The following is a 12,315-nucleotide window of genomic DNA, read 5'->3' as shown; positions in this document are numbered from 1 at the left end:
CTTTTATACCCCAATTTTCAAAGGTTCAACACCCATCTCACAGGGTATTTATCTCTGGAGACCGTGGTTTTCTCCGAACTCGTGATATTGGTATTTTGCACTCTTATGCTGTGGCCTCAGGAGGAGATGCCCCGGGGCTGCGGGGCTCGGGCAGGGAATGGTTCACCCTCCCGCGCCCTCCAGCGGCTCTTCCGCAAAAAGGCAGCGGTGGGAGCGCCCGGATCTTTCCATCAACAGAGAGTAACTCCTGGGTACCAGTACCGGCTTAAAAACGCTTGGAGAAGGGGTTTGAGGGAGTGAGGCTCCTCTGCCCATCTCTGTAACACCTTGCCTTTCAGGTGATCCCGCAAAGGTCTGACCCTTTCCTTGAGGGACAGTGACAGAAGAAACAGCAGTGCCAAGCGGAGCTGATGTGCCCTCTGCTCCTTCTGCTGCCTTCTCCCCCTCTCCCGCACAGCTGCTTCCTGAGACCAACACACACACACCCCCCTTCCTCAGGCAGCAGCCCTGCTCTGCCACCCTGCTGGAAGGAGAAGGGTGCAGGGGATGACAGCTTGTGTTTCATTTCTCCCTCTTATGACTGGACTGGGAAAAACTTGGACAGATGTGACACCCCAGCACTGAAGGGGACAGTGGGACAGGCAGAGTGTGGCCCATACAGAGCTGCTGTTGCAGGTACTGGGGTAGAATGGGCACAGAATATCACTGACAGGCTCCTCTTTGCTCTGTCCCACCAGTTCTGCTCTTCCCAGGGCACTTGGCTGCCGGCTCTCTGCTCCCATTCAAGATAAAATATGCACAAGGCTCTACTGTATAGTCAGAGTGTAATTCAACATGATCCAAAATGACAATTGCACACTGCTGAAACTGCATTCTCTCCTAGCTGAAAACAAAGCCAGAAAGATGGATTTTTATGAGCTATCAAAAAAAAAAAAAGGACCAAAAATTTTATCTCAGACTGAACTGTGACTTCGGTCAGCTGTGAAGCCCCTCCTGGCTTCTTCGGTGTGGAATGGGAAAAGATACTAGACACTGATAACAGTGCAAATATCTGAGACAGATGAAATGTGAGAGTAGCTTTGAATTTCTCCTTTAAAAAAATTGGGAAGTTTGTTTTCACAAAAAAAGCTGATCGCCATAATAAGGATTAATCAGATTTTCCCAGCAACCTTCCTGCACCAACTACTGGCGTGTAATTGCTGGGAGCTCTCTGAGTTCTGTACCTGATTACAGCTCAGGGTCATGCTAAGGCCATGGCTATTTCGGTTTGAAATAACCTTTTCTCTGGATGTTGCAAGATCAATAGCATGGCTCCTATGTATGTCATCAGCTTTGGCTTTCATGCTGCAAACACCAATATTGATCCCTTCAAAAAGTAAGCCTTGGCTTCAGAGATCTAGGAACTACAGTGTAATGTATAACAGTGAACTTTAGACCCTAAGGGAGGAAATATTTATAGTCATGTTTTGTTAGGTGAAGAATTATTGATTGATAAAAAGAGGCAAACTCTTCTGATAGTAATTCTAGCCACAGCAATTCTATTAGAATATGAGCTCCACACCAGGAAAAAAATGCATTTGGAATGTCAAGCTTGTAACATATATAGCTAACAGACAGTATATTCAAATATATATTTTAACATTCAAATAATCTCTTTTCTACTTATCATTGCTACTCGAGCTGTGTCTGTTTTTTGTACTTCTTTCCCTGGTACCTGTCTGTCAGCACGTGCACATCCTTGGAAAGTCATAACTAAACTGGAGATGTTGCAATAACAATAACTGGAGATATTTACTGGAGTAACTGTGGACTTATTCCCTTCCTATGTATAATTAAAATATGGCTGCTATCTTAAAGGTCTTGGAATTTAAAGGCAACAATCACTCTCTTGAAATACTGAAAGATACCCTCTCTGGTTTTAGATTTTCTTCACCTCTTCGCATGCCAGTTTCCTGAAGTGGTTCTCCCGTGGGAGTATAGATATATATAAAATCTCTGGAGCTCAAGACATGTATTGAATGAGGAGAGTCAGATCCTGTCTGCAGCTGTTGCCAGGTAGCCTACAACGCTGTAGATCAGCATTGTTTGCCTTGTATTTATGTCTTGGAACCACAGATAACTGCTCTTGTTTTCGGGGCCAGCTGTAGACAATTCATTGCCCAAGGGAAACTGGAAATCACAGAGCTCACGATCATGCAGAGGAAGCAAGAGCTAAATGGTTTGCAGCCCCTCGTATCTCGTTGCCCTGGGCAACAGCCTGCACTGCGGAAGTGGCAGATCCAGCCTTTCTCCTACCAATTCTGTAACATATGGTGTTAATATATGGATAGATACTATGACAGCCCTGCTGTAGGACAGTTGGGGTGTTCACATATTAGGTGATATGAGTGGGTGCATAAACAGTCTCAGGGTAAGAGCTGCTGGTTTCCATCCAAGATCCTTGAGGCACAGATGGAGGTAACCGGAAGCACAGGGATTACAGGCTGTGCTCACGGATGTGGGGAATCTGACTTGAGATCCTCTCAGCTTGGCTTTCCTTGAGCTCTGGCAGGAACTGACCCAAGATCCCCACATGAACTCAGGAAATTCTGATAGTAGGTGCTAAGTCTCTGTGCTGCCTCTTATACCTGCTTGCAGCAGTGGCTACAGCTGGGTCAGCTACAGCTGAGTGCACTCAGACAAAAATATCTGTGGAGTGCAGAGTATCAGCAGTTCCCCATTTATTCACACAGAAATAGAGAGCTCTTTGGACCTTTCTGGATCAGAGCCATTTTGTTGTATCATTGATGAGACATTGTTTCCTGTCACTTCTTTGCAATGTTTCAAAGAATTTTGGCTTTTGCAGAAATTTAACCTTTACTCCCATGCTTGAGTAATCCAGGTCAGGAATCAGACCTGGACTAACATTGCAAAAAGGACCTTAGTATCTCTATTTAAACTTCCAGAGAGTCACCTTTACATTCAGTGTAATAGTCCTGCACTTACTGCAATGGAGTCCTCAGAGAACTCCATCTGTGTTGCGTTCATGTAGCTCTGGAATCAGGGATGCTCTGCCGATACAAGGGAGGGCTGGGCTGACTGCCTTGAGGTGCCAAACAAGCCCCTGTGTCCTCAGATCAGGAGAGCACTAGACGGTAGTACCTCATACCAGAGCCAAACCATGGGCACAGTCCACCTTTGAGGCAGGCAAATGAGAAGCACCCTCCAGGAAGGCATGGAGAATCAGTACTTTGGCTGTTCTTTTAGGTCCTGACTGCCTAAAAGATTCAGGACTCAAATTTCATGAGAGCAGTGATTTTGGAACAATGCATTTTCAAGAACACCCCAAATAGAACACACAGCAGGTGCAATGCTGGTTTTGAGCTATTGTGTGCATGTTGTTCCGCCAACAGAATAGACAATAATTCCATGACAGCATGAATTTTTGATACCGGTAGCCCATCTTTCCTTTGGCCACATTGTTTGGGATATTTTTCTGTACTGTTCTCTCTGCAATGGCTAGAAAAGATAGACACAGAACACAGCATCTTCGTAAACTAAATCTTAGGGTGCACTGAAATTTGGGATTTTCTGTCTTGGTTCAGTGCTTCATTCCCTAGGACTACTCACTAACAGAATTATTTGCAGGCCTCTGCTGAAAAGGCATCAGCCTTCTGCAATGCCACACTGCAAAAGACAAGAGGTGGGTGCACACAAATGTAATGTATGTCACCCTTGAATAAATGCTGTTACTTCAGACCAGCCTGAACTCACATGCTGGACATGGCTCTCTTCCAGTACACAAGCTCAATAATTCCTCAGAGGCAGTTATGCCTTTGGACTGACAGATGTTATCTGTGTTGTGTTTACATGACAGTGGAGCTTGAAGATGCTGTGATCTCAACCCAGTTGTCCCCTACACATCTGTCCCCATGCCAAACTGGAGCCTTTCCTCTGCTAAACTCACCAGCTTTTCTTTACAGAGTTCCTGCTCTCTGAGCAGTACCTCCCTCCATGCCATGATTTACAGAGCACTTAAGGTATTTACAACTGATGTTTTTCCACCTATGCATGTAAGAGTGGGCTGTTTCATCAGCCTGTCTCCATTCTGTTCCTTGGTTTCCACTCTGACCGTGTCTGCTGCACTGGTTAGTGTGAATCACCAAAGCTGACTGACTAATAATGATCCATGTGCCATGTTATCCCTTTCATATCATTCTCCAGCATTTTCTCACATGAGAAGGATCAGGCAGCTTTGCAGAGAACTTAGATTTCTCCCACTCACCCGCTGACCATCTGGGGAAATCCAGATGTTACTGTGCTGAATTCTAAAGGGAGGTACAAGAAACTCGGTCAGTGGGCTGAAGCACAGCATTAACACAAACACAGCATTAACACAAAACATTTATGGTTTATTTTCTCCCAAATGCTCCAAGCCCAGCTCTGAAGAACAGGATAAAATATACAGAATGGACTAGTACCATGTACTAGACACTGTGCTGTCAAAATTACTTTAGCAGTCACCCGGGTCCAGAAAAGTCCATCCTGGATTGAATACCGAGTCCAACCTCAGGGGCTAAAAGAGGCCTCCAACATAGTGCAAAATGAAAAAAAGAGTGACAGCCATGGAATTGATGAGCTTATTCTCTACTCATTGAGATGACCCGGTGCTGCAAGTACCTTCCGAAGTGTTGAACCTGTTTCCCCCAGGGAGATGTCCTCTCAGGGAACCTCTTGGATTCAGGCACCATATGGAGGGCGAGAAAAAGGAATTAAATAAAAGATGAGGCAAGAGGTGGAAAAGGGCCCTTGTATTTAACGAGCTGCCAGGAAACGTGATAGATGTCAGCTCAGTTTAATTTCCAATGAGGCCATCTGAGCTTCCCTCTGCCACAGAGATGGGAGCAGACAGGGGCTTCTCTCTACCTCCTTCTGGTCCTATTTGCTTTTTAATCTTGGGACTTAGCAGAATGTTCACAACTGCTCACCCTGCTAGTGAGCAATGACTTCTGCCAGCACCAGCATCTCTCATTGTGCCTGAATCACAGGAGGAAACCTCCTACACTTGTTTTCCCCTGGACAGTCCCCTCATTTTCTCCTTCCAGGTAGCCCTGGGCTTGCTCTGAAGTGTTTAAGGGCAGAGAGGGAAGTGCCACAGTCTGACTAGCTCATTGTATAATGCTGTAAAAAGTCATTTTTCTCTTGCTTGTAACCTAAGCTATCTCATTCTTCCTTTTTATTTTGAAATTGTTATTTAATAACAAAACTGCTTCTTCCACAAAACAGAAAAAAAAAAAAAGAAGCAAACAGACAAAAAAAACCCCACACCAAAACCCAAAAAAGTGCAAAAGGAAACCCAAAACCCAACAGAAAACCACCACATAGTGTTTGCAAGAGCCTACTCTGTTAGTCAGATGTTCCTGCTTTCTGCTTTATTAAAACTGCCACAAAGGGCTATCACTGTCTAAAATACAGTCCTGAGAGAGAGGTGGGTTCAGGAAAGCTGTGAGCTGACCCAAATCGAAGACACACAGACCTCCTTGCAACTGAAACATGCATCTTGGAATTACTCATTTGTGTCCCAACTACTTTCCAGGCACCAACAGACAAACTGCAGAGGCGAGCAGAGCTTTCTAGGGATGTACAGGACCTGCTGTCCAGCCTGCACAGCTGTGGAAGGCACCATGGGCATCACCACTACCAACAGCTAAACTTGGTTTCTCTCATCTGATTTTCCTTTACTAATTTCCGTGGATGTTAAACACTCCTCCATGCCAAGAAACAAACACCCACAAGCCATTACTGAGGCAGACTAGAAAACAAAGGACAGAGGGAGACTGCTGTGGCATGAGATATAACAGCAGCAACGTGGAGGCTTTTGAAAAAGAGAGTGACTTACAGATTGACAGATTGGATCACACCTCAGTTCCATCCAGCCTAGTTCCCTGTCTCCAACAGTTGCCATCACAACATGCCTAAGTAGAAAGTGTGAAAACCTTGCAGCAAGCAGATGGTGGATAGCTACTGCCATTCCCTTTTCTTTCCAACATCCTGCTCTCTTACTGGCTTGAGAATGAAAGCTCAGGGTATAACAGCCAATTTTGGGGAGAATATCCATAAATGAGAAAACCACTAGGGCTGTAAGCAGCCTTTCAATTCTGTGGTGCTGTGCATGGCTCTCCTTACTGCATGCTGCTCTGAAAGAAATTATTAACAGTAACACACCTGGATAGCACAAAATTTTTCTACCTTTTTCTCAAATTCTCTCAAGGATGCCAGGGTCTCATCTCACATGAAAAAGTCCACAGCTAAAGTGCAATATTGAAGAGAAACATCTCTGAGTTGTTCTCTCCTGAAACAGAAGCAGCCTTAATGCAAGCTACTATTTCTTCTGGTTCTGGGAAGCTCTTTAGTCACCTCTGTCTCCCTAAACATGAGACAAAGCTATTACATAAATAATTTGCTTTGAGACAAAGAAGTGTTCTTGATCCCCAACTCATAACATTTTCTTACAGTCTTTATTTCTGATCATGTCTCAACAAAACAGGTTAGAATGTGGGCTTTAAACAAGTATGTGGTACTTGTAATATTCTACACTTTGGAAAGTGCACTAGGCACATCTGCACATTTTTTGTGAGAGTTTAATTTCCACTTTTTATAGACACAAACTTTGCAGAAATAACAAAACACTTTTAAACAGTTCCTTGCTAAACAGTTTCTATAGAAACAGCTGCACGAAATAGGCCATATAGAACAGAGTAAAATTAATAACCACAATCTAGGAACAAAAAAGTAAACAAGTAGCTTTTTTAAGCTCTGAAACTAAAAAAGATAAATTGTCATTATCTTTCATTTCCCACATGGCACTTTCCCACATGGAATCTCTTAGATCTAACAGAATGAGCTTATTAGTATTTTCTTCACTAATTGCACCTTTCTCTTCAGTTACTGTTTTCATATTTTGCATGAACGCAATATTTTTGACCTCTGCCACTTCACCAAATTTGGTAAAAATTGGCCAACAGTTCAAAAGCTTTACTGGGGTACAGAGAGAAAGATGCAGATAACATTATCACAGCTCAATGTTTTTACAGAAGTAGGTTAATGGGGAAAGGAACTGCAACCTACCACTTCCCGTTAGCATGAGATCCCAAGTAAATTTACAGACACATTTTTGAAGTTTTCTGTTGTTATATTTCATTGGGAATGCAGGGATAGATGTCCATCCCATGCCTGTATATTACTTTTGGGTGAGGAAACCTGGTGTGCCGTGGTCAGTGGAAGGACCAGTTGCCCCCAGCTGCGCACCAGAAATCCGTAAGTAGGACAGAGCTGCAGAATCAGTGGTTCGAAAAGAGTTCCTGAAATGCATGAACGATCTGAAACAAAGGGAAGAATTTTCTATTGCAGGCAGGGGAATTTCTATTGCCTTGATTTAGGCCTTTGCAGAGAAGTAGCAGAGGGCCTATTTGATATGGTGCCTCGAAAGCTAATTTCTTGCAATATCTCTTTTGAGTGCCCTTGATGTACACAGACAATATCAGAATCATTGCAATCGTCTCTCCAGCTGTGACATATTAGATTATTTCTGGCTTTGTAGCATAAAGCAGATTCTGTGACTTGTGATGCTAAGCCATTGGCCTCGGACAAGTGCCAGCTTGGGTTATTCCATTCTGCTGACCTAAATTCCTCTCACACAGTCAAGTGGATGCAGTATCATCCTTTACTTCCTGTTCTGAATTGTAACACAGGTTCTCTTCACACACACAAGTATTTTACACAGCTCCCTCAACTCTGGTGGTTAAGCCAAGAGTGGTGGGAACTGACACACTATGGTTAACAAACAGGAATTTTAGGTGGTTGTCTAAGTCCTGAGGTGTCAATCCGAGACCAACTTCTGCCACTGACTTTCCTTTTGATTTCCATCAAGTTATTTAAATTCCTTTTTTTTTTTTCATTAATTGGACAAATAAGAATATACAAAATCAGATAAATGCTGACTGTATGGATCTTTTATGCAACATTTGTGCAACGTAGTCCTTTCTGCAAATTCACATCACTGCCTTCCCTGCCAGGGACACTGACAGCCAGCTCATCTGGATCCACCTGACATTTGAAGATGTGAGGAGTTCTTACAACTTCATCGAGATTTAAGGGGAGCCTCTAAGAAAACTCCATCTCTAACATGCTGTGGAGTTCTTTACTGGCAACAGAGGACCCAAGCTGCTGTCCTTTTGAGACAGCTCACGTTGGTTCTGGCAGCTCCATCCTATTATAAAATCATTGTAAGAAAAAATCTGTGGTAAATGGGGCACTGGGTGGAGGTGCTCGTGTGCGTAACTGTGCCCAGAACGCTGCCCACAAATAACAAAGCTGGCATCATACTTCTGGGGACCAAATGCCAAGTGTGGGTGGGCAGTGAGTGCACAAAAGCATATTCTTGTGGGCTTTGCAAGCCAGAAGAACTGTGCATGTTCCCACAGGCAAACAATCCTGCCATCGGCACCAGGCACCCAGCAAAGCTCTTTCCTCCCCACCACAGAAGAGCTGCCACCTGCCCACCTACCTGAAGGACACACTTTTTTCAAAATTGATGAGTGTTTCCCCAACACCTCCCAGCAAACAAGTTCAATGAAAGTAGGTTAAATTAAAAAAAGAATCTTGACGCAGTTTTGGTAACATGATTGGGTAGCATTTTGTGCCAGATCTCGGATAGTAAGCAGAAAGCCTGCTGGTATTCAAAAACTACTCCTGTCCCAGGCACCTCTTGTGGCCCCATTACCTCACCCACACCATGGCTATCAGGAACAATCCCAGGGAGGCTGAGGGAGCACAGAGCTGTTTAAGAGATCTAATTTGGTCCTCTGTTGTTTGACACTGTATGAAGACGTGCTACGGTACAGGGTGCATGGCAGTAGAAAAGTATCAATTAAGAGAGCAGGGAAATACATTCAGTGCTTTGATTTTAACCTGGTAAGGCAGGTAGCTGTATGTATGAAGTCTGTAGCGGGATAAGAGGCTTTTGTTGTAAGCACATGAACTGTCTAACACAACATGAGTCAGCTAATGAGGGATGAGAGCTTTTTCCCAGGACAGATAAGATGAACCCCAGGCAATTAACTATGTTTGTGTCACTCTCATCAATACACTAAAAATAAACTGGTGTGTCGTCTACCTGACACAGATCAAAACAATCCCATAAAGAATTTATTGCAAATATACGTCTTTTTTTTAACTCTCCCATAAAGTTCTTGTTTGGCATTTTTCAAATTTAGTGCATCAGTTTCTTCCCTCCTGCTCCCTGGGTGAGCTGGGAGCTGTGTTCCCAAGCAAGGAACATTCTAGACAGGTTGAATCCCATCAGTCCAAGCAGTAATATGAAGGTGATAGTTGTTGTAAAAATAGTAAACACTATAAAGTATGTTCATGGTGAGGATCCCCTCAGTTTGCTAAGGCTGAGAGCCCTTTAACTTGCTTGAGATGCAAAGATTCCCACTGAACTTCCAAGAGACCTGTGCAGCTTCCTAGGAATTACTCTTTCAATAAGCTACTGCTGATTCAGCTACGGCAACTCACACTACAAGATGTTATTCATAAACATAGTGCATTATCAGAGGGTTTGGAAGAAATGTTCTTCCTTCAGCCAAAGATAAATATTTTAACACTACTTGCTTCCATTTTTGCACAACTGCTTTTTCCAGTTACATGATTCAATAAAAAATGAGCACTGCCTACAAAAAGGCAGGCAGACTCCACAAGTAGCGTCTGCTTTGTAGGTCTCCAGTGGCTGGGAAAATGGTGGGATTATCTTTCCCTGTTGGAAGCTGATAAACCCAGCTCTTGCCTCAGTGTGAAATGGAAAAAATACCAAGATCTGTGACCTTGATTCCTCTCCCTAGGACTGGCCTGCTCAATCTCCAGAAAACCAATGACACTCTTTAGCACCAGCCACATGACCCAGAAACCTCTCCTACATATCAGGGAACGGGAGAAAGGTTCATTAACATCATTCTAGTGTCTAGAATTATTTTCTACTAGATCATAATATATTATATAGTAGGTAACATAATGCTATGTTACCTCTAGCAAATCCCTCCTGACATCAAGGAGGGTCCTCAACATGGATGATAGGGACCTGTATTGAGTTTAACAGGAAAACCAGAACATGCACAAATCTCTTTGGCTCCACTGAAATATTCTTCCTAAAACAAAATTAAATTGAATCTTGAATCTTCATAATAAAAATGTGAATTCATGTGACTTCATGTCAGTCTGAATTTGCACAACTGCAAAGCAGCTCGTGTTGGCATTACTGGGTCGAAGAGGCTGCTGCCGCAAGCTCTCATGGCAATCACACTCTGTCCCATGCCCAGCTCCTGCTGAGGTTACCAGGAGCACGAAGCCTGACCCCTGGATAAGATCTTGCAGAGATAGGACCTGGTCTTAAATATTTTATTCAGTTTAAATCTGCTTTTGTGCTATTTCTTTGGGCAAGGTACTGATTGCATTTGCTTTCTTAAACTTAGTTCAGCTGCTACAGCTAACATCAAACCAAAGCATAATGTTGGTCTAAAATCTTACTTGGATATTCTCTAAAAGCCAGATTTTGGTAACATTCTGTTTCATATACAGATTGAGCAAATCTGTGACAAAGGCATTTCAAGAACCTGTACAACATCTCTGGTATACACAACACACAGTCCATTACAAACACTGACAGCTATAAAATTTGCTTCCATGCAATTCAACTAAAAACGTTCTCTTTACATGATGCAACACAGCTGCAATCTGCTTTAACTCAACTATGGGTAACAAAAAGGGGTCACAAAATCCTTTCTCAGTTGATATTTTAATCACCAGCATCTCCTATTGTCTGGCTAGTTTCAGGTTAGTCAGTTCCTTGCAATTCAGTCACCAGTGCCAGCAAGTGTGTAGCCAGCTTAGACGCATAAGGATGCCAGCACATAGTACAGGGCCTCACCTGTATTCCTTGGCATTTGAGGGTTAGCAACAGTAAAATCAAGCCTGACATGGAGAAAAGCTTTTGAGATCCTGTCCCAGCAGCTTCCAGAAACGTTGAAACATCAAAGGACATAAAAAAGATTCTCTGAGAATGGGCTGCTTCCAGTGCCACAATCAAATGCCCAGCACATTAGCACTGCTGTTGCTCCAGCATCCTCCCACCGCCCCCTTTTCTCTACCACCTCGCTGCAAGGACTGTGCTCGGGTATTTTACACAGATCAGTTCACAGGTAGGACACCCTCTGTTCCTACTCTTCCTCCTTTTCAGGGAAATACATGCTTGAAAAACAAACCAAACCATCAATAAAAGGCTGTCTAATTGCCCAGAGCCAGCGGATCACAATCTGCCGATGGCTCCTATTTCAAACACAGGTGTGACACTGTCACACAAAGGCATCAGCACCTCCTGGGAGAACAGGGCCCCCGAATCCATAGTAAGAAGAAAAATAAAGATGACTTACCCACATGGGTGATAACTGTAGTCAGTCGCTGGGTGAGCTCCTGATGTGACATCTCTTCCTCTTTTAGCCAAAAAAGCATTTCACACAGGGAACTACACAGCATCCAAAAAAAGATGCACCCAGAGTGGGAGGCTGCACACTCACTGCCTCACTTGCACACAAAGCAAGGACCACTCCCACGGCACGGCCCTTCCAGCTCTCACATCTTCTGTCAGCTGCTCACCTCTTCCAATTTGCTGCCGTCCATGCATGGACCTCGTAAAGCTCCTTCCAGAAGGGGATTTTACCCCCCTTGACAGCAGCAAGGGAGCAGGAGGGGGGAGGAAAAAAAAGAGGAAAGAAGCAGGCGAGTTGATTGCTTATGGCTTTTTTTCCTCCCTTCTCCCGCGGATGAGGCAAAGGATAAAGAGACAAACCAGCAAGCAGATACCTTCCTCCAGGGAGACTTTTGGATGGTGATGCTGCGAGTAAGGGAAAAATCCTGGAGGTAGGAATGGCATCGGGAGGAGTGGAGCTGGCAGGAGAGCTCTAACAGCAGCAGCTGCTCTGCGACGCTCTCTTTACAGCGTGCCTGGGAGTAGAGAACAACCCGCTCGGAGCCTCCGGTGCTCCCCCTTGGTGTCTGGGGCCCGGGTGCCTTGCAGGCTGCTCCCGAGTGGAACCCCACAGTGTCCCCAGAGACCCTCCTCCCATCCCCTCTAAAAGCCCCTGCCTGAAAAATGGAGCCACCGCTTACATGGAGGGGGAGGGAGCAGTGGGCTTTTTAGGGGTGTTGTGGCCAGGGGCTTTGTTCTTTGTTGCCCACCTGCATGGATAGGATCTCAGGGATCCTGGTGTGACTGAGTCCATGGGA

At 44.3% G+C, this 12,315-nt stretch overlaps 1 protein-coding gene across 2 annotated transcripts in view; it reads right to left on the bottom strand.

Moving 5' to 3' along the window:
- The window catches only part of MCF2L2 (MCF.2 cell line derived transforming sequence-like 2), a 160,958-nt gene extending 148,986 nt beyond the window's left edge, over positions 1-11,972 (bottom strand). Inside the window, exon 1 of one of the 2 annotated variants that reach the window (XM_027647534.1) lies at positions 11,463-11,972. In XM_027647534.1, coding sequence (XP_027503335.1) covers positions 11,463-11,565 — 103 coding nt within the window. In that variant the 5' untranslated portion in view covers positions 11,566-11,972. The remainder of the gene's footprint in view (positions 1-11,462) is intronic. The other variant, XM_027647522.1, reaches the window with a different exon arrangement.
- Between the last annotated feature and the right edge of the window lie 343 nt (positions 11,973-12,315).

The sequence above is a fragment of the Corapipo altera genome, unplaced genomic scaffold, assembly GCF_003945725.1.
Source record: "Corapipo altera isolate COAL_440 unplaced genomic scaffold, ASM394572v1 113, whole genome shotgun sequence".
Lineage (NCBI taxonomy): Eukaryota > Metazoa > Chordata > Aves > Passeriformes > Pipridae > Corapipo > Corapipo altera.
This window is presented reverse-complemented; position numbering and strand designations above follow the sequence as displayed.